This window comes from Pan paniscus, chromosome 6, assembly GCF_029289425.2.
Source record: "Pan paniscus chromosome 6, NHGRI_mPanPan1-v2.0_pri, whole genome shotgun sequence".
In the NCBI taxonomy this organism is placed as follows: domain Eukaryota; kingdom Metazoa; phylum Chordata; class Mammalia; order Primates; family Hominidae; genus Pan; species Pan paniscus.
The window spans coordinates 165,336,325-165,359,306 of NC_073255.2; the positions used below are offsets into that span (position 1 = coordinate 165,336,325).

Here is a 22,982-nt window from a genome sequence, read left to right on the forward strand (position 1 = left end):
GGACACAGACTTATGGGAAAATTAATTTTAAAAGGAGAAGAAGAAAATAGTTTTCATACAACATAATCTGCATTTCTATTCAGGACATTGGTGGGTGAAGCTGAAAGTTCCAATCAGTTTGCCCTTACTAGTGTTGGCCCCACCCCAGGTCATCTCATTAACATAAATTCAGTGTGGTCCTGAGGGAGTTCATCATGAATAACAAAAGATACAGAGTCTTGCTTCATCTCCCAGGTTGGAGTACAGTGGCACAATCTCGACTCATTGCAACCTCCGCCTTCCGGGTTCAAGTGATTCACCTGCCTCAGCCTCCCTAGTAGCTGGGATTAAGGGTGCATGCCACCACACACAACTAATTTTTATATTTTTAGTAGAGACGGGGTTTCACCACATTGGCCAGGCTGGTCTCAGACTCCTGACCTCAGGTGATCTACCTGCCTCGGCCTCCCAAAGTGCTGGGATTATATGTGTGAGCTGCCGCGCCCAGCCTGCTGAGGAAATTCTTAAGGTTTTTGGAACTCTGTGCCTGGAACCACAAAGACCAACACCAAATATATTTATTATACCATACCTGTTTTGTTTTGTTTGAGACGGAGTCTTGCTCTGTTGCCCAGGCTGGAGTGCAGTGGCATAATCTTGGCTCACTGCAACCTCTGCCTCCTGGTTTCAAGCAATTCTCCTGCCTCAGCCTCCCAGATACCCGGGATTACAGGCATGCGCCACAATGCCCAGCTAATTTTTGTATTTTTAGTAGAGATGGGGTTTCGCCATGTCGGCTAGGCTGGTCTCGAACTCCTGACCTCAAGTGATCCACCCACCTCAGCCTCCCAAAGTGCTGGGATTACAGGCGTGAGCCATGGCTCCCGGCCCTATAGCTGTTTTTAAACCCCTTGTGGAAATGACATTCCAGTTCTGTATTCATTACTGGAATCCACTGTTTCTCAAAGGTTTCATATAATATATACTTTGCCAATTTAGCCCACAGTATTCATTAACAGGATTAAGTAAAACATTAGCCTCATTACTAATATAGATTTAAATATTTCTACAATTTGTTCTCAGAAATTTCTAAGAAAATGGCAAGTCCTAGTACTAACACTGAAGAAAAGAGATTGTTCTACTCTTGAAGTTACAGTCTGAGGAACCCACCTCAAATGGGAGATTGACTTAGCTTCAAGTTATGGCCATTAATCATCAATATCATCAATGAATGTAAAACTGAATGTAGATGGCATCTTTGCCACAGCCTCTTTATGCCATTTAAATAAGATCGCTGTGTTCAGTATCTTACTAGAACCCACTTGTTCATGTAATTCACTGGCTTAGAATTGGCATGTTTTCTACTGCCTGTGAATCAGGTTTAAATTGTTGGGCATAGTTTTCAAAGTCCTCTACAAGAGTGTGCCCTATAAAGTATGTCCTCTTATCCCTCAGTGCACTGGTCACACCTTGCATGTCTTCCCCTGACTCCGTACCTTTCCAAAATGTCCTTTGTTTCTACTACTCTGTTTCCTTCCTTCCTCACATTCAGATCAGAAGCATCTAGAAAACTTCCCTAGTTGTTATCATCCAGCTGCCTCACTCTGAAGTCTTTTTCGAGACAGTCTCACTCTGTCACCCAGGCTGGAGTGCAGTGATTCGATTTCGGCTAGCTGCAACCTCCGCCTCCCAGGTTCAAGCAATTATCCTGCCTCAGCCTCCCGAGTAGTTGGGATTACAGGTGCCCACCACCACACCCAGCTAATTTTTGTATTATTGATTGATTGATTGGTTGATTGAGACGGAGTTTTGCTCTTGTTGCCCAGGCTGGAGTGCAGTGGTGCGATCTTGGCTCACCGCAACCTCTGCCTCCTGGGATCAAGTGATTCTCCTGCCTCAGCCTCCCAAGTAGCTGGGATTACAGGCATGCGCCACCATACCCAGCTAATTTTATATTTTTAGTAGAGATGGGGTTTCTCCATGTTGGTCAGGCTGGTCTCGAACTCCCGACTTCAGGTGATCCACCCGCCTCAGCCTCCCAAAGTGCTGGGATTACAGGTGTGTGCCACTGTACCCGGCTAATTTTTGTACTTTTTAGTAGAGATGAGCTTTCACCATGTTGGCCAGGCGGGTCTCGAACTCCTGACCTCAGGTGATCCACCCACCTCGGCCTCCCAAAGTGCTGGGATTACAGGCATGAGCCACCATGCCCAGCCCACTCTGCAGTCTTTACAGCCTTTTTATGTTTCTTGAGTTACCCTATTGCCTGGATCCTTTTTTTTTTTTTTTTTTTTTGAGACAGGATTCCTGTCACCCAAGCTGGAATGCAGTGGTGCCATCACAGCTCACTGTAGCTTCAACCTTCCAGGGTTCAGGTGATCCTCCCACCTCAGCCTCCCAAGTAGCTGGGACAACAGGCGTGTGCCACCACCCCTGCTAATTTTTGTCTTTTTTGTAGAAATGGGGTTTTGCCATGTTGCCCAGGCCAGGGTTCTTAATATTTTTTTAATGTATCTGATAAAGACTTAGGATCATTTCTCAGGCTAATGTATTTTTCATTTGTTTTCTTTTTATATGTAACAGCTTTATTGAGATATAAAGTGTGTAATACAGTGGTTTTTTTGTTTGGTTGGTTTTTTGTTTTGTTTTGGTTTGGTTTTGAGATGGCATCTTGCCCTGTCGCCCGGGCTGGAGTGCAGTGGCACGATCTTGGCTCACTGCAACCTCTGCCTCCCAGTTTCAAGCGATTCTCCTGCCTCAGCCTCCTGAGTAGCTGGGATTACAAGCGCCCGCCACCACACCCAGCTAATTTTTGTATTTTTAGGATTCACTGTGTTGGCCAGGCTGGTCTCGAACTCCTGACCTCGTGATCTGCCTGCCTCGGCCTGCCAAAGTGCTGGGATTAGAGGCGTGAGCCACTGCACCCGGCCGTAATACAGTGGTTTTAAGTTAATTCACAGAGTTGTGCAGCCATCACTGCAGTCAACTTCAGGACATTTTCATCACCCCAAAAAGAAGCCCTATACCCATTAGCAGTCACTCCCCATTTCCCAATTTCCCCCAATCTCTAGCCCTAAGCAACCACTACTCTACAAATGCACAAATCTCTATATAGATTTATCTTGGGCTAATTTTAAGTATATGAAGTAAAATAGAGAAAACCAATTATTTTGAAATACAGTTCTATCCTCAGAGCCCAATTAAGGACTCTGATTTTAAAAATAATACTCTTAGCCCTTCATATTCACCTTTTCTGCATCCGAGGATTCAAGCAACCATGGATTGAAAATAAATAGTATAGGCCAGGCGCAGTGGCCCATGCCTATAATCCCAGCACTTTGGAAGGCCAAGGAGATAGGATCACCTGAGCCCAGGAGTTCAAGACGAGCCTGAGCAACATAGTGAGACCCCGTCTCTACAAAAAAATTAGCCGCCTGGTGCTGCGGCTCATGCCTGTAATCCCAGCACTTTGGGAGGCCGAGACGGGCAGATCACAAGGTCAGGAGATGGAGACCATCCTGGCTAACACAGCGAAACCCCGTCTCCACTCAAAATACAAAAAAAAATTAGCCGGTCGTGGTGGCAGGCACCTGTAGTCCCAGCTACTCCGGAGGCTGAGGCAGGAGAATGGCATGAACCCGGGAGGCGGAGCTTGCAGTGAGCGGAGATCGCACCACTGCACTCCAGCCTGGGCGACAGAGTGAGACTCCGTCTCAAAAAAAAAAAAAAAAAATTGCCAAGCATGCTGGCATGCACATGTAGTCTCAGCTACTTTGGAGGCTGAGGCCAGAGGATTGGTTGGGGCTGCAGTGAGCCATGATCACACCACTGTACTCCAGGTGACAGAGCAAGACCCTGTCTCAAAAATCAATAAAACAACAATTTTTAAAACTATAACTGTTTACATAGCATTTATATTAGGCGTTATAGATGATTTAATGTATGCAGGAGGATGTGTGTGGGTTGTATGCAAATGCTACACCCGACACCATTGTGTAAGAGACTTGAGCTGGATACCAAGGGACAACTATATGACCTGTAGAAAACTTAAAGAAAAGCACAGGCCGGGCGTGGTGGCTCACTCTTGTAATCCCAGCAGTTTGAGAGGCCAAGGTGGGCAGATCACCTGAGGTCAGGAGTTAGAGCCCAGCCTGGCCAACATGGCGAAACCCCATCTTTACTAAAAATACAAAAATTAACCAGGCGTGGTGGTGGGCGCCTGTAATCCCAGCTACTCAGGAAGCTAAGGCAGGAAAATGGCTTGGACCCAGGAGTGGAGGTTGCAGTGAGCCAAGACCACGCTATTGCACTCCAGCCTGGGTGACAAAAGCAAAACTCCGTCTCAAAAAAAAAAGAAAAGCACAAAGAGGCCAGGCACGGTGGCTCATGCCTGTAATCTGAACACTTTGGGAAGCCAAGGTGGGCAGATTACTTAAGGTCAGGAGTTCAAGACCAACCTAGTCAACATGGTGAAACCCTGTCTCTTCTAAAAATACAAAAATTAACAAGGCATGGTGGTGGGCACCTGTAGTCCCAGCTACTCAGGAGGCTGAGGTGGGAGAATCACTTCAACCTGGGAGGCAGAGGCTGCAGTGAGCTGAGATTGCCCCACTGTACTCCAGCGTGGGTGACACAGCCGAGACCTCGTGTCTCACAAAAAAAAAAAAAAAAGAAAAACATGAAGAAAACAACACTTGCCAGGCGCGGTGGCTCACCCCTGAAATTCCAGCACCTTGGGAGGCCGAGGCAGGTGGATCACCTGAGGTCAGGAGTTTGAGACTAGCCTGGCCAACATGGTGAAACCCCGTCTCTACTAAAAATACAAAAATTAGCTGGGTATGGTGGTGCGCACCTGTAATCCGAGCTACTTGGGGGGCTGAGGTAGGAGGATCACTTGAACCCAGGAGGCAAAGACTGCAATGAGTCTTTTAGAAAGCAGAAGCTGAGTCTGATAGAACTTAGCCCGTGACCTTAATGGGTACTCGGCAGATGCAGCTGCCTGGCTGATTCGAGAACAGGCAGGCATGGACCCTGCTTTCGGAGCAGTGCTGTGGAATAGAACTTTGTGCAGTGATGGAAATGTTTGCATCTTCACTCTCCCTTATGGTGGGCACTAGCCACGTGTGAAACGTATCTAATGGGACTGAGAAACTGAATTTTTAATTTAAGTAGCCACAGGTAGCTAGTGATTACCATAGCAAATGCTGCAGTTCCCCAGGGTTTTAGTCTTGATTATACCTCCCAGAAGTTGTCTGCTCCAAAGGTCAACAGTTCAGCAGGAAGCAGAGCCCATGCCTTTGAGAGGCTGGAGGTATTGCATACTCCCAAAAATCCCAGCGTCTCACTCAAATACTGAGCCCAACAGTGCAGAAGAGCTCTGGGCTGTTGTTTCTAAAACGCAAGCATACAGCCTTCCTCCTCTCCCATTTTTATTTAGACCTGTACTAACAAAAAGAATTCTGGCATTACAAATTGTTTTGTATTTTGATGCCTTCAGAATAAATATATAATGTGCTTCATAATTGGAAGCAATTTTGATGGTTTTAAAATCAACATTTTTTGTGTTGCTACCTTGTGCTGAGACTTGTGCTAGATAGTGAGGATGCCAAGAAAAATAAGCACAGGGATTTTGTGTTGTTCATCTTTATCTCCTCAGCATCTAAGATAATACACAATGCACAGTGGGCTCTCAGTAGTGTTTGGTGAACTAATAAGCTAAAGATGTAATCGCTGCTGTGAAAGCACTCACTCACTATGTGGTGGGGGCCAACAGACAGGTACAGATGTGTTCCTGGTGTGGAGAAAGTGCCAAGGTGGCTCAGCGAATTAAAAAGAATTCTTGTGGTGCTATCAAGCAAGGCTTCATTTGAGGGAAAAGTAGGATTTCTGTAGGTGAAAAAAGAGAAGACATTGATTTGAAACTCCCTGGTTGTTTTATAAACTTCATATTAGCTATGTCCACAGAGCCTCCAAAAGGATATAATTCAAAAAGGATTTTAACCAAAATGAAATATGTTGTGACTAATAGATACAGTTTATTTGAATGAATGATAGTTTTTCCCATTTGATATTTTAACTGTGCTACACAAGAATGAGAGTAGACATAGCTCGATTTGTAGTCTCATTGTTCTGTCTTTTCTGCCCATTTCAGTGACCCAGGACTCTTTGTTTATTGCTGTGATTTTTCTTCCACAGCTATAGAACTGGTCCAGGTGAGTACGATGGGAAATTACCTATTGGTAATTTCCACTGATTAAAGGGAAAAGGTTCTCCTAAAAATCAAGGTCTCTGGCTGTGTTCTTATACGGTCTGTGTTCTTACGGTCTAAAAGTAAAAGATTTACTGATAACGAGCATACCTTGTTTTATTGCAGTTCACTTTATCACACTGTACAGATGTCATATCTGTTCATATATTGAAAGTCTGTGGCAACCCTGCATCAAGCAAGCCTACCAGTGCCGTTTCTCCACCACCATATGCTCACTTAGTGTCTGTGTGACATGCTTTGGTGATTCTCAGAATATTTCAGACTTTTTTACTATTATGTATGTTATAGTGTGTGATGTTACTGTTGTACTTGGTTTGGGGTTCCACAAATCACATCTTTGTAAGACGGTCAACTTAATAAATGCATGTGTTGTGACTGCTCCACCAACCTGCCATTCCATTTCTCTCCCTCTCCTCAGGTCTCCTTGTTCTCTAAGACACAATATTGCAATTAGGCCACTTCATACTCTACAGTGTCCTCTGTGTGTTCAAGTGAAAGGAAGAGTTTCACCACGTTGCCCAGGCTGGTCTCGAATGATAGCTTACACTTGTGTTGTAATTATTAAATTTAATACACAATTGCATAAACTAATGAAATACGATTGCATGCCGGTGCGGTGACTCATGCCTGTAATCCCAGCACTTTGGGAGGCCGGGGTGGGCGGATCACGAGGTCAGGAGTTCAAGACCAGCCTGACCAAGTGAAACCCCGTCTCTACTAAAAATACAAAAAAATTAGCCGGGCTAAAAATACAAAAAATGGCGCATACCTGTAATTTCAGCTACTCAGGAGGCTAAGGCAGGAGAATCACTTGAACTCAGGAGGCGGAGGTTGCAGTGAGCTGAGATTGCACCACTGCACTCCAGCTAGACAACAGAGCGAGACTCCATCTCAAAAAAATAAAAATAAAGATAAAAATACGTTATTGGTTGGCCACAATGGCTTAACGCCTGTCATCCCAACACTTTGGGAGGCTGAGGCAGACAGATCACTTGAGATCAGGAGTTCAAGACTGGCCTAGGCAACATGGTGAAACCCCATCTCTACTAAAGAAAAATACAAGAAATTATCCAGGCACGGTGGTGGGCACCTGTAGTCCCAGCTACTCAAAAGGCTGAAGCAGGAGAATTGCTTGAACTGGGGAGGCAAAGGTTGCAGTGAGCCAAGATCGTGCCACTGCACTCCAGTCTGGGTGACAGAGTGAGACTCCATCTCAAAAAAAAAAAGAGAGAAAGAAAAAAAATAGTTTATTGCTAAAACATATTAATAATCATCTAAACCTTCAGCAAGTTGTAATCTTTGCTAGTGGAGGGTCTTGCCTTGATATTGATGGCTGCTGACTGATCAGGGTGGTGATTGCCAAGGGCTGGGGTGGTGGTTGCTAAGGGCTGCAGTGACTGGCAATTTCTTAAAATAAGGTAACAATGAAGTTTACCATATCAATTGGCTCTTCCTTTCATGAAAGATTTCTCTGTAGCACGCGATGCTGATAGGATTTTGCCCACAGTAGAGCTTCTTTCAAATTGAAGTCCATTCTCTCAAACCCTACTGCTGCTTTATCAACTAAGTTTGATGCCATTTCAAAACAAAAAACCTTTCTTGCCATTTCAAAACAATGTTCATAGCATCTTTTCTGGAGTAGATTTGATCTCAATAAACCACTTTCTTTGCCCAACCGTAAGAAGCAACTCCTTATAGATAAGGATGCTGGTTGTAAGAAAGAAAGAAAGAAAGAGAGAGAGAGAGAAAGAAAGAAAGAAAGAAAGAAAGAAAGAAAGAGACTAAAAAAGAAGAAGCAACAAGATTGCAGCAATTCAGTCACATCTTCAGGCTTCACTTTTTTTTTTTTTGAGACAGGGTCTCACTGTGTTGTCCAGGCTGAAGTAGAGTGACACAATCATAGCCCACTGTAGCCTTGAATTTTGGACTCAGGCGAACCTGATGAGATGATTCCATTGGGGTTCTTTGAGTTACAAGTAACAGAAACATCTAGACAAACTCAAAGCAATAAAGTAGAATGTCATAGAACCTAAGGGCACAAAATACAGCCCCAAGTTCCTGGTATCTTACCTCTCATTGTCCAGGGCCCATTTGTTTTTTCCCTCTTTGCATACCAGTTTTCTCTAGTCAGTATTTCCTAGTTTTGCATGTGGCCCCAACGTGCTTGCTCCTCCCAGTCCCTTACAAGCTCACCCTGTTCAGGGGTTCATGGTGCCTCACTAAAATGATTATGTCCCAGTTCTGAAGTCCCTGGAAAGTCTAGTTAACACAACCTAGCTGATAAATACAGCAGCCCTGTTTGAATCAGCTTCGGCCAATGAGAAACTAACTCACATATTTGGAGAAGATGGACATTGAGGGTAGATGCCTTAAAATGTATCTGTTATGGCTGGGCGCAGTGGCTCACACCTGTCATCCCAGCACTTTGGGAGGCCAAGGCCAGCGGATCATGAGGTCAGGAGTTCGATACCAGCCTGACCAATATGGTGAAACCCCGTCTCTACTAAAAATATGAAATTTAGCTGGGTATGGTGGCACGCACCTGTAGTCCCAACTACTTGGGAGGCTGAAGAATCGCTTGAACCCAGGAGGCAGAGGTTGCAGTGAGCCGAGATCGTGCCACTGCACTCCAGCCTGGGTGACAGAGCAAGACTCCATCTCAAAAAAAAAAAAAAAAAAAAAAAAATGTGTCTGTTACAATTGGCCAGGCGTGGTGGCCAGCACTTTGGGAGGCTAAGACGGGCAGATCATCTGAGGTCAAGAGTTCCAGACCAGCCTGGCCAATATGGTGAAACTCCATCTCTACTAAATACAAAAATTAGCCAGGTATGGTGGTAGGTACCTGTAGTCCCAGCTACTCGGGAGGCTGAGGCAGGAGAATCGCTTGAACCTGGGAGGCAGAGGTTGTAGTGAGCCAAGATCACGCCATTGCACTCCAGCCTGGGCTACAAGAGCGAAACTCCATCTCAAAAAAAAAAAAAACAAAAACTAGCAGGACGTGGTGGCATGCACCTGTAATCCCAGCTACTGGGGAGGCTGAGGCAGGAGAATTGCTTGAACCCGGGAAAGCAGAGGTTGCAGTGAGCTGAGATCGCACCACTCCAGCCTGGGCAACAGAACAAGACTCTGTCTCAAAAAAAAAAAAAAAAAAAAGGGTCTGTCACAATTATGTATAATGCTGTGAGGGCAGATTAGGAATTGGTAGTGCCATGCTTTTAGAATTATTCATGCAGTTAAAGACCAAATGAATATTGAAGCCTATCTTTACTTCAGCTTTTGATAACAAAGTAAATTTTCTACATCTACAGAAATAGATTTTCCTGAAGAATTCTATGGTTTGTGTAATATTTTCTAGTTGGGAGTTGTTTTGAATCGTGTACTTTGTTGTTTGTTTTGAGACAGGGTCTCAGTCACTCAGGCTGGAGTGCAGTGGTACAATCAAGCTCACTGCAGCCTTGATCTCCTGGGCTCAAGTGATTCTCCCACCTCCTGTGTAACTGGGACTACAGGCACATGCCACCACACCTGGCTAATTTTTTTTTTTTTTTGAGACAGAGTCTAGCTCTGTCGCCCAGGCTGGAGTGCAGTGGCGTGATCTCGGCTCGCTGCAACCTCCGCCTCCCAGGTTCAAGTGATTCTCCTGCCTCAGCCTCCAGAGTAGCTGGGATTACAGGCGGGTGCCACTGCACCCAGCTAATTTTTTGTATTTTTAGTAGAGACGGGGTTTCACCATGTTGGCCAGGCTGGTTTTGAACTCCTGACCTCAGGTAATCCGCCCACCTCGACCTCCCAAAGTGCTAGGATTACAGGCATGCACCCGGCATTTTTTTATTTTTTGTAGAGATGAAGTCTCACTATGTTGCCTAGCTGGTCTCAAACTCCTGGGCTCAAGTGATCCTCTTGCCTCAGCCTCCCAGGGTGCTGGGATTCTAGGCATGAGCCACTGTGCCTAGCAGATCGTGCTTTAGGTTTGTTTGTTTGTTTGTTTGTTTGTTTGTTTTTGTTTTTGAGACGGAGTCTCTCTCTGTTGCCCAGGCTGGAGTGCAGTGGTGCAATCTCGGCTCACTGCAAGCTCCGCCTCCCAGGTTCACGCCATTCTCCTGCCTCAGCCTCCCGAGTAGCTGGGACTACAGGCACCTGCCACCACACCCGGCTAATTTTTTGTATTTTTAGTGGATTCGGGGTTTCACCATGTTAGCTAGGATGGTCTCCATCTCCTGACCTCATGATCTGCGTGCCTCGGCCTCCCAAAGTGCTGGGATTACAGGCGTGAGCCACTGCGTGCTTATTTAAAGTATGTGCTGTCTCTCTCCTTATGAATGTTTTTTTTTTCCCTGTTGGTCACTCATTTTCATGATCGTTTTCCAATTCTTAGATCTGACTTCATGCATGAGAAGTACAGAAAGTACACAAGAATAAAGAATAAAAGTAGGGGAGTCAGGAATGTTCTATTTTAAACGCAACTATTAGATTCCTCACTGTCTCCCTTCAATTATTCCTGATCTTTACTCTTTGAGTCCTCCCTGAAATACATGCTATTAGATTGATGCAAAAGTAATTGTCGTTTTTGCCATTACTTTTTTTTTTTTTCTTTTCTTTTTTTAGACGGAGTTTCACTCTTATTGCCCCGGCTGGAGTGCAATGGTACAATCTCGGCTCACTGCAACCTCTGCCTCCTGGGTTCAAGTGATTCTCCTGCCTCAGCCTCCCAAGTAGCTGGGATTATAGGCATGCGCCACCACACCCAGCTAATTTTGTATTTTTAGTAGAGATGGGGTTTCTCCATGTTGGTCAGGCTGCTCTCGAACTCCTGATCTCAGGTGGTCCTCCCGCCTTGGCCTCCCAAAGTGCTGGGATTACAGGCATGAGCCACCACATCCTTGCCATTACTTTCAATAGCAAAAACCGCAATTACTTTTTCACCAATCTATATAATGATTAGAAATATATCCCCTACTCTGGAGGGTGAGGCAAGTGATCCTATCGCGTGAACCCAACAGTTTGAGGCCAGCCTGGGCAACATGGGGAGATTTTGCCTCAAGAAAATAAAGAAAAAAGAAATAGATCCCTCTTCGTGAAGTAGCAACAGTTACATTTAAAATTTAAAACCAGATAATCTTTTCTTTGGGCTATGTTAATATTTTCTAACTTACTTGTCTCTTCCACCTGTCTGCAGACAAATTCAGAATATGATCCTTCTCGGTGTTTTGCCTTTGTTCACGACCTGTGTGATGAAGAGAAGAGTTACCCAGTGCCCAAGGGCAGTCTTGATATTATCATTCTCATATTTGTTCTTTCAGCAATTGTTCCAGACAAGTAAGTTTGGGTCCCTTAGCTGGTAGTGTCACAAAAAGAAAGCTTTGGTAAGGGACCTTTTTTTTAAAATAGGGTCTTGCTCCGTCAGCCCAGGCTGGAGTGCAGTGGCATGATCATGGCTCACTGCAGCCTTAATCTCTTGAGCTTAAATGATCCTCCCTCCTCAGCTTCCCAAGTAGGTGGGACCACAGGCACGTGCCACCAGTCCTGGCTAATTTTTGTGTTTTAGCAGAGATGGGGTTTTGCCATGTTGCCCAGACTGGTCTTGAATTCCTGGGCTCAAGCAATCCTCCCACCTTGGCCTCCCAAAGTGCTGGGATTATAGGTGTGAGCCACTGTGCCCAGCCTGGCAAGGGACCTTGATATTAGAGTTGGGCTCGAAGTAAAAAGAGTTTTGTTTATGTTCTGATAGACACAAAGAAGCCACACCATTTGTAGTGATGTGAGCATCTCAACTATTTTCCTAAATTTGTCTTGATGTCCAACTTCTGTTCTGGCCTCGAAACTTCTGCAGTAGTTGGTTCTTCATTTCCTTGTTGTGGCTCAACATTGGGAAAGAATGGGAAATCAGTCTCTAATGAGTATGTGGGGAAATTCCTATTGATAATCTCATCACATGCCGTTTTAGAACTGTGAACTGTGGGTGTCACAGCTTTCAGGTAATGTCTCATTATTGGCCTTTCATTTTATTTTATTTTTTTTGAGACAGAGTCTCTCCCTGTTGCCCGGGCTGGAATGCAATGGCATGATCTAGGCTCACTGCAACCTCCGCCTCCCCAGTTCACACAATTGTCCTGCCTCAACCTCCCGAGTAGCTGGGATTACAGGCACCCGCCACCATGCCCGGCTAATTTTTGTATTTTTAGTAGATACGGGGTTTCACCATGTTGGCCAGGCTGGTCTTAACTCCTCACCTTGTGATCTGCTTGCCTCAACCTCGCAAAATGCTGGGATTACAGGTGTGAGCCACCACGCTGGCCTTTTTTTTGAAGACGGAGTCTTGCTCTGTTGCCCCGGCTGGGGTGCAGTGATGAGATCTTGGCTCACTGCAACCTCCACCTCCCGGGTTCAACCAATTCTCCTGCCTCAGCCTCCCAAGCAGCTGGGATTACAGGTGTACGCCACCATGCCTGGCTAATTTTTGTATATTTTTTTTTTTAGTAGAGATGGTGTTTCACCATGTTGGCCAGGCTGGTCTCGAACTCCTGACCTCATGATCCGCCTGCCACGGCCTCCCAAAGTGCTGGGATTACAGGCGTGAGCCACCACGCCCAGCCTATTGGCCTTTTAAATGCTTTAAATAAAACAACCTTATTAGCAACACGAAATTTACATTGAACCTTAACTAAGGTGTTCTCTGATGCTTACAGTGTTTTAGAAAACTGTGATACAGAATTCTATAAAATCAGATTCTGATTAAAGGAAAGTCAAATGCTATATCCTAAAATACACCATTAAAACTTCATATGCATAGGTAACCAGTGGTCCTATGAAACTACCTTCTCTCTTTTTTTTATTTTTTTCTGAGATGGAGTCTCACTCTGTTGCCCAGGCTGGAGTGCAGTGGTGAGATCTTGGCTCACTGCAAGCTCTGCCTCCCAGGTTAAAGCGATTCTCCTGCCTCAGCCTCCTGAGCAGCTGGGATTCAGACAAGCACCACCACACCTGGCTAATATTTTTTGTATTTTTAGTAGAGATGGGGTTTCACCATGTTGGCCAGGCTGATCTTGAGCTCCTGACCTCAAGTTATCCACCCACCTCGGCATCCCAAAGTGCTGGGATTACAGGCATGAGCCACCGCACCTGACCAAAACTATCTTCTCAAGGAAGCAGAGTCAGATGGTGGCTAAGAGATTCAGATACCATGGACTAATTCCATGGAAGCCCTTGTCACTGCCAGAGTGCAGTGAGTCTGGACAGGCTGGGGGTTGGCAAATGTTAGGGTAAACTATACCCATGAAATCATGAGATTAGAGACTTCAAACATCTCCTCATTCTGTGTCATCAGAGTCCTGCAAAGATGATTAAGTAAATTAGTGTTAAAGGTCAAGGTAAGCTGGTGTTAGGAAGCCAGATTACATGACTAGAGACTGCAGGGACCAGTGATTGAGATCCTGGTTTATCTCCCAGAGTCCAAGGACCCCTTGCTGGCTGCACAGGATAGGAGCTTTGAGTGATTGACCTCCCTCTAGAAGGCCACACTTCCTCTAGAAGGGTACTGAAGTCATCCAACCTGAGAGGATGAGTGTGAAATAAAGGCATATGCAGGATAACCCAAAAGGCCTACCATGGTTTTAAACTTTAATAATTGCAGAGGTTGACCAGGCACAGTGGCTCACACCTATAATCCCACCACTTTGGGAGGCTGAGGTGGAAGGAGTGCTTGAAGCCAGGAGCTCAAGACCAGCTTGGGCAACAAAGCAAGACCCCTGTCTCTACTAAAAATAAAAATAAAAAAATTAGCCAGGTGCATATTTGTAGTCCCAGCTACTCAGAAGGCTGAGGCAGGAGTATGACTTAAGCCCAGGAGTTTGAGGCTGCAGTGAAGTGAGCTATGGTCACACCACTGCACTGCAGCCTGGGTGACAGAGTGAGACCCTGTCTCAAAAAAAACCTATGACCTTAGAAGTTTCAATGCTACAAACTTTTTAAAAATTGACATGGACTAAAACAAATTATTAAAATTTAAAATTCAAGTCAGCCACAGTGGCACACACTTTTAGTCCCAGCTACCTAGGAGACTGAGGCAGGAGGATCACTTGAGCCCAAGAGTCCAGCCTGGGCAACATAGCATAGCAGGACCCCAGCTGCTTTTTCTTTGTTTGTTTGTTTGTTTGTTTGTTTGTTTTCTGAGACAGAGTTTCGCTCTTGTTGCCCAGGCTGGAGTGTGTGCTATGGTCTTGGCTTACTGCAATCTCTGCCTCCCGGGTTCAAGCGATTCTCCTGCCTCAGCATCCCAAGTAGCTGGGATTACAGGTGCCTGCCACCATCCCTGGCTAATTTTTTTGTATTTTTAGTAGAGACAGGGTTTCACCATGTTGGCCTGGCTGGTCTCGAACTCCTGATCTCAGGTGATCTGCCTGCCTTAGCCGTTTTTCTGTTTTTTGTTTTTTTTAAGTGGGAAACATTCATTATGCAAAATTTAAATAGACTTTGAAATTTTTTTTGGTGAAGTTTGTAGCATTTAGACTTCTGAAGTTATGAAAGCTTCAACCTGCACCAAGACTTTTGAAGAACACTGCATATGGAAAGCGCAGACCTAAGTGTAAAACCCTCTGTCTGTTATACTTATTTGCATACTGATTGTATTGCCATGTAACTTGTAAGTTCTTGAGGACAAGTCTTCATTTAACAAACAGAAAGATACAGCCCCTACATTGAAAGAGCTCAGGTCTAATGGTGCAGGCAGATAAGTCACCTAGCAGAACCCACTGGATGCTCAGGATTCGGCTTAGCCACAGGAGCACAGGGCAAAGATGGCTATCTAGGACAGTGGGGAAGTGAGCCAGATGGAGAGCAGAGAACTGTTGTTTGTTTGTTTGTTCTTTGGAGACAGAGTCTCAGTTACTCTGCCGCCCAGGCCGGAGGGCAGTGGTGCAATCTTGGCTCACTGCAACCTCCACCTCCCAGGTTCCAGAAGTTCTCCTGCCTCAGCCTCCTGAGTGTCTGGGATTATAGACGCACGCCACCACGCCTGGCTACTTTTTGTATTTTCAGTAGAGACGGGGTTTCACCATTTTGGCCAGACTGGTCTCAAACTCCTGACCTCATTTGATCCGCCTGCGTCAGCCTCCCAAAATGGTGGTATTACAAGCATGAGCCACCGCACCTGGCCGGGAGCAGAGAACTTTCTTATGGCAGAAGCAGGCTGTCCTTGGGCCTCTTCGGGCTGAAGGCAGTGGATCGAGGCCACAGCTGTGAGCAGGCAGCTAACGTCCTTCAGTTCTAACTGAAGAGTAGAGGAGCTTAGATCTCAGACTTGGTGTGTCAGTTGAGGAAGTCCACTGGCTTTTTGGGATATGCTACAGGGAAAGAGAACGCTGTCTTTAAGGAGACCTGATTGACTATCATTCCCTGCTGCTCCACAGGATGCAGAAGGCTATCAACAGGCTGAGCAGGCTTCTGAAACCTGGGGGGATGGTACTTCTGCGAGATTACGGCCGCTATGACATGGCTCAGCTTCGGTTTAAAAAAGGTATTTTGAGAGTGCTGAATCCTAACCACTAGAGATCATGTCCTTTGCAGGGACATGGATGAAGCTGGAAATCATCATTCTCAGCAAACTAACACAAGAACAGAAAACCAAACACCATATTTTCTCACTCATAAGTGGGAGTTGAACAATGAGAACACATGGACACGGGGTGGGGGGCATCACACACTGGGGCCTGTCTGGAGGTGGGGGGGCTGGGAGAGGGAGAGCATTAGCAGAAATACCTAATGTAGATGACGGGTAGATAGGTGCAGCAAACCTCCATGGCACATGTATACATATGTAACAAACCTGCATGTTCTGCACATGTACCCCAGAACTTAAAGTATAATTTAAAAAAAAAAAAAAAGGTATTTGGCCACTATAATCAAAAAATGGTGCTGCCATCAGAATAGAAACTCTAGAATTAGAACTCCTTATATAAAGCCATTTAATATGTGACAGAGTAGTATATTTTTTAAGAAAACTGAAGAGGCTTGTATAATCTAGATATTGAGGTCTTTTTAAGCAAGACAGCTACCTTTAGAAGAGCTTTTATTAGAAAGACATTTGAAAGACAGCCGGGCACAGTGGCTCATGCCTGTAATTCCAACACTTTGGGAGGCCGAGTCGGGCAGATCACCTGAGGTCAAGAGTTCGAGACCAGCCCGACCAACATGGAGAAAGCCTGTCTCTACTAAAAATACAAATTAGCCGGGCATGGTGGCACATGCCTATAATCCCAGCTACTCGGGAGGCTGAGGCAGGAGAATCGCTTGAACCCAGGAGGTGGAGCTTGCAGTGAGCCGAGATCGCACCATTGCACTCCAGCCTGGGCAACAAGAGTGAAACTCTGTCTCAAAAAAAAAAAAAAGACATTTGAAAGATATAAATAATTTTAAATGTGGCATGACAAAAGATGCCATTAAAAATGTAAAAGGCAAATGACGGAGTAAGAAGGAATATTTTCAGTGCATATAATAGATAAAGACTTAATATCTTTGCTCTTCAGGGAGCTGTCATGAAACTGATAAGGATCAGTGACCCACCCAAAAAGCAGGTGAGGAGTGTTTAGTCAATTCACAGAAGAACGTATCTAAATGGCCAGTAAACAACACTTCAAGGAAATAAAAATAACGAGTTAGTACTTCTTATTGCTGGCCAATTCAAAGAAAGAGGTGCATTCCTTCATTACTGGTAGAAAAAGAAATTGTTACAGCCTTTTTTTTTTCAGATGGAGTTTTGCCCTTGTTGCCCAGGCTGGAGTGCAATGGCGCGATCTCGGCTCACTGCAACCTCTGCCTCCTGGGTCCACCCACCTTGGCCTCCCAAAATGCTGGAATTACAGGTGTGAGCCACTGTGCCCAGTATTAACAGCCTTTTCTTTCTTTTTTTTTTTTTTTTGAGACGGAGTCTCGCTCTGTCTCCCAGGCTGAAGCGCAATGGCACGATCTCGGCTCACTGCAACGTCTGTCTCTTGGGTTCAAGCAATTCTCCTGCCTCAGCCTCCCGAGTAGCCGAGACTACAGGCATGTGCCACCACGCCTGGCTAATTTTTTTGTATTTTTAGTAGAGACAGGGTTTCACCATGTTGGTCAGGCTGGTCTCAAACTCCTGACCTCAGGTGATCCACTCACCTCGGCCTCCCAAAGTCCTGGGATTACAGGCGTGAGCCACTGCTCCCAGCTTACAACCTTTTTTTAAGCACCCAATTATTGTTCAGTCCAGTCTTTTTTTGAATATAGTCAAGAACTAGCACATAATACATGCAGGAGCAAAACTTTGTAAACAAAGTGAATGCCTCTGGATAGGGAGATGTCGTGCTTGTCACCTGAGGTGGACCCCATACCACTGAACTTGGAGGGATTTCTGTTGTGTATTCAGTGAGAGGAGAGCAATGTACAAGGGAGTATTTTAAACTCCATCCCCGTATACCAGTATCTGCAGGGAAATAAGTATACACGTGTGATGATTTGGGCATTCGGGAAGGTCTAGAAGTATGTGCCAGGCTGGTAAACTGAGATGAGGTCAGGGAGGTTAGCAGCAGAAGGGAAAGCATGTTCATGATCAAAACAGTATCTGAGTTGTATTTATGATTCTGTAGACACGTGAAGAGACATGCAAAGGACAGTCACCACCAAAATGGTAATGGTTGTCTCAAGTTTCCTTAAACTCAGCTATATTGCTTAATTAAAAAAAAAAAATAGGCCAGGCATGGTGGCTCATGCCTTTAATCCCAGCACTTTGGGAGGCCAAGGCGGGTGGATCACCTGAGGTCAGGAGTTTGAGACCAGCCTAGCCAACATGGTGAAACCCTGTCTCTACTAAAAATACAAAAAATTAGCTGGGCGTGGTGGTGGGAACCTGTAATCCCAGCTACTTGGGAGGCTGAGGCAGGAGAATCACTTGAACCTGGGAGGCAGAGGTTGCAGTGATCTGAGGTCACACCATTGCACCCAGCCTAGGCAACAAGAGCGAAACTCCGTCTCAAAATAAATAAATAAATAAAAAGTTTGTGCTGTTAGTTTAATAGGGTTGGGAGAGTGAACAAGTTGTTTTCATCAAATAATTCTAGAGTTTTGGAGTGGGGTGCTTAGGAACCTCATGTTTTCTGACATTGTGACTTACTCCCGTTGAGCTGCTCTTCCCGAAGCACTGAGGCAGGAGTGCTCTCCACCCAACAAACTGGCCTCTCAGTTAACATTCCTTAGCAGTGCAAGTCAAAGAGACACTTTAAAGTGTCTCTGATTTTTAATACATCACTCTGCAGGTCAGTGTCTATCTGGAAATTTCTACGTGAGAGGTGATGGAACCAGAGTTTACTTCTTCACACAAGGTATGAAACACTCATCTTTTTACGCTAAAAGTCCCCAGTACCAGATGGTCTTCAAGGCACGTTCAGAAGGAAAACTATCTGGCCCCTCCTGCCTTTTAGGCAGGCTGTTTCCTGCGGTTCCCCGCTGCTCACACCCTCTTCCACCCTGGGCTAGGCTACCCATGGCAGCCAGCCACTTGGGCCCCCAGGCAGCCCTGGCTTGTCCATGCCTTCAGTCCTGCTCTGCTCTCCCTGTCTGCCACTGTCCAAAATGGGAAGCCTGCCCACTCTGCAAGGCTCACCTCCAGTCCAGCCTGTCTCACCCTCTACACGGGGTTGTGCTTTGGTGTGCCCGGGTCAGGGTGAACCCTGGGTTCTAGGGGTGCCGGGAACTGCTCTCCTCTGCAACTGGCCCATCCACAGGCTTCATCCTTCACTTGGGCCTTCTGTTCCTGGGCCCTTTTTAGGGTCACCTTCTTTGAGCCTTTGGTTAAGATGATGAAACCTCTTTCCTAAAGCAATTGCTTTGACATACGTAGATATTTTTGCATAAATTTTAAGGTGTTCATAGAGCCTAAAGGCCAAATATAAACCAAAGGTTTTTAAAAAAGAAAAAACCGCGGCCTATACACAGTGGCTTCCCCTACCTAAACATGAACTTGTTGTTACCAAGCCACCACTGCATTTATAACCAAATGGCCATGTAAAAAACACGACAGCAACTTCCCAGAGCCCCATTTAACAAGGACTTAGTAGATAAAAATGCCTTTTCTTGAGGGGAAAATGCATAAACATCTTTTATTTTCCACACTAGAGGAACTGGACATGCTTTTCACCACTGCTGGACTGGAAAAAGTTCAGAACCTGGTGGACCGCCGACTGCAGGTGAACCGAGGGAAGCAACTGACAATGTACCGGGTTTGGATTCAGTGCAAATACTGCAAGCCCCTTCTGTCCAGCACCAGCTAAGAGGCACCTGCTGCCAACACGATGCAAGCCCGTTGTGTTTCCGAGCTTTTTTTAAAAAAAATTTGTAGCACCGGGCATGGTGCATGCCTGTAATCCCAGCCACTCAGGAGGCTGAGGCAGGGAGGATCCATTCAGCCCAGGAGTCCAGCCTGGGCAAAAGAGCGAGAGACCCTGTATCTGAAAGTAATAATAAAATAAAAAGAATATAAATGAGGTCTCGTTGATGCTGGACAATTCAAGAATTCAGACTTGAACCTTAAACCTAGGAAAAGTTACTTTGTATCAGGATTCTAACAATTATGCTTCATATTTGTGAAGTCCTTTAAAACATAATTTTCTCAAGTTCTTTCTTTGAGACCTCAATCTGTCTTAGCATTTTGTAACTAATAACTGAAATTTTATTCAAAGGAATTGTAAACCTTAAACCACCAATTTATTTCCATGTGAAAAAGTGTTATATATGACAAATGTTTTTTGATTGTAATTGCGTTAAATCTTTTGAGAGTGTAAATGCCGGGCTAGGCAATTGCAGTTAATACATACAGGGGTTAGTGAAGGGCTTATTAAGTTGTAGGGGAAGCAAGCTGGGAAGAATCAGATCAGATATTTTCCTGACAAAAAAAAAAACGACCCTGTAGACGGCATCAAAATGTGGTGTTCTTGTTAAGTAATTGATCGTGGTCTTTGCTTTAATCTTAGTTCCGCCAGGCGTGGTGGCTCACACCTGTAATCCCAGCACTTTGGGAGGTGGAGGCGAGCGTACTGCTTGAGCCGTTCAAGACCAGCCTGGGCAAAGTGGTGAAACCCCGTCTCTACATAAACACAAAAATTAGCCAGATGTGGTGGCATGTGCCTGTAATCCCAGCTACTTGGGAGGCTGAGGCAGGAGGATTGCTTGAGCCCAGAGGTCAAGACTGCAGTGAGCCAGGATTGGAACACTGCACTCCAGCCTGGGTGACAGAGCGAGACCCTGTCTCAAAAAAAAATTACCCAGTCCCAGGCATTCTGTCATAACAGCACCTACAGACTAAGTATGGCTTAATGGTGAGAAGTACTTTTTTTGATCCAGATAGGCTTGGTTCAGATCTTGGCTTTGCTTCCTAATGACTGTGTGACCTTGAATGAGTTTATTGATCTTCTCTTATGCTTTCCTCATCTATAAGTGAGTAATAAGAGCAGCTACCTCACAAGGTAGGGCAACCATAACAGATACCACAGACTGTGTGGCTTAAACAACAGAAATTTATTTTCTTATAGTTCTGAAGGCTAGAAGTGCAATAGCAAGGTGTCAGCAGGTTTGGTTTCTTCTGAGGCCTTCCTCCTTGGCTTGCAGATGTCTGCCTCCTTCCTGTGGCCTCATATTGTAGTCCCTCTGTGTGCATACCTGTCTGTGCGTACTCACTTGCTCTCTCATTCTTTGCCCTGATCTCCTCTCATAAGAATACCAGTTTTATTGGATTTACGCTTCTATCTCCAAATACACTAAAGTACTGGAGATTAGGGCTTCAACATAGGAATTTTGGGAGGACACAGTTCAGCTCATAACAGGTTGTTATGAGGGTTAAATGCCCTGATATACCTGGCCCTAGCAAATGCTACCTAAGTGTTGGTTATCATTATTATTACTTTACGATAATAAGTAATACATAAAACCCCAAAAACTTTAGAGAAATCTTTTTTATTTCAGAGTAATTAGAGATTGGCAGGAAGTTGCACAAAATGTATAGGAAGGTTCTGTTCATGCACCGTGCATCTCTCCTCATGTATAATTCTAGTACATTATTAAAACCAAAAAATTGACATTGGTACAATCCATAGGACTAATTCACATTTCAAGTTATAAATGAATCATTTGTGTGTGTGTATTACACTTCTAGGCAATTTTATCACATGTGTAGCTTGTAACCACTACGGTCAAAATACAGAACTACTTCATCACAAGGCTCTTTCCTGCTACGCGTTTGTAGCCACACCCACCCACTCTCCCTTAAAAACTTAATTCTTGACAACTACAGATCTATTTTCCTCTATAATTTCATTATTTCAAGAATGTAATATATATAAATGGAGTCACAAAGTAAACAACCTTTTATTTTGAGACAGAGTCTCACCCTGTCACTCAGGCTGGAATGCAGTGGTGCGATCTTAGCTCACTGCAGCCTCTGCCTCCTGGGTTCAAGTGATCCTCCCATCTCAGCCTCCAGAGTAGCTGGGACTACAGGTGCATACCACCACGCTAGCTAATTTTTAAATTTTTTGTAGAGACAGGGTCTCACTATATTGGCCAGGCTGGTCTTGAATTCCTGGGTTCAAGCAATCTTCCTGCCTTGGTCTCCCAAAGTGCTAGGATTACAGGTGTGAGCCACCACGCCCAGCCTTTGAGATTGGCTTTTTTTCACTTGGCATAATTTCCTTGAAGTTCCAAGATTTTGCATATATAAATAGGCCATTCCTTTTTATTGCTGTGCAGTGTTCCATGGTGTGGATATAGTACACTTTGCTTAACCATTGCCTCCATGAGGACATTTGGTTTGTTTCCAGTTTTTGGCTATTATGAACAAAGCTACTCTGAACATTCTTTTTTTTTTTTTTAATTTATTTATTTATTTATTTATTTATTGATCATTCTTGGGTGTTTCTCACAGAGGGGGATTTGGCAGGGTCATAGGACAATAGTGGAGGGAAGGTCAGCAGATAAACAAGTGAACAAAGGTCTCTGGTTTTCCTAGGCAGAGGACCCTGCGGCCTTCCGCAGTGTTTTTGTCCCTGGGTACTTGAGATTAGGGAGTGGTGATGACTCTTAACGAGCATGCTGCCTTCAAGCATCTGTTTAACAAAGCACATCTTGCACCGCCCTTAATCCATTTAACCCTGAGTGGACACAGCACATGTTTCGGAGAGCACAGGGTTGGGGGTAAGGTCACAGATCAACAGGATCCCAAGGCAGAAGAATTTTTCTTAGTACAGAACAAAATGAAAAGTCTCCCATGTCTACTTCTTTCCACACAGACACGGCAACCATCTGATTTCTCAATCTTTTCCCCACCTTTGCCCCCTTTCTATTCCACAAAACCGCAATTGTCATCATGGCCCGTTCTCAATGAGCTGTTGGGTACACCTCCCAGACAGGGTGGTGGCCGGGCAGACGGGCTCCTCACTTCCCAGTAGGGGCGGCTGGGCAGAGGCGCCCCTCACCTCCCGGACGGGGCGGCTGTCCGGGCGGGGGGCTGACCCCCCACCTCCCTCCCGGACAGGGCGGCTGGCCGGGCGGGGGCTGACCCCCCCACCTCCTTCCTGGACGGGGCGGCTGGCCGGGCGGGGGACTGACCCCCCCACCTCCCTCCCGGACGGGGCGGCTGGCCGGGCGAGGGGCTGACCCCCCCCCCACCTCCCTCCCGGACGGGGCGGCTGGCCGGGCAGAGGGGCTCCTCACTTCCCAGTAG

General features: G+C 45.4%; 1 protein-coding gene across 2 annotated transcripts in view; it reads left to right on the forward strand.

Annotated features, from left to right (window-relative positions):
- The window catches only part of METTL2B (methyltransferase 2B, tRNA N3-cytidine), a 26,591-nt gene extending 5,237 nt beyond the window's left edge, over positions 1-21,354 (forward strand). The window contains exons 5-10 of one of the 2 annotated variants that reach the window (XM_055114835.1): positions 6,131-6,191; positions 11,424-11,563; positions 15,652-15,758; positions 16,990-17,103; positions 18,526-18,591; positions 19,385-21,354. In XM_055114835.1, coding sequence (XP_054970810.1) covers positions 6,131-6,191; positions 11,424-11,563; positions 15,652-15,758; positions 16,990-17,103; positions 18,526-18,591; positions 19,385-19,539 — 643 coding nt within the window. In that variant the 3' untranslated portion in view covers positions 19,540-21,354. The remainder of the gene's footprint in view (positions 1-6,130; positions 6,192-11,423; positions 11,564-15,651; positions 15,759-16,989; positions 17,104-18,525; positions 18,592-19,384) is intronic. The other variant, XM_034964935.3, reaches the window with a different exon arrangement.
- Positions 21,355-22,982: the final 1,628 nt, after the last annotated feature.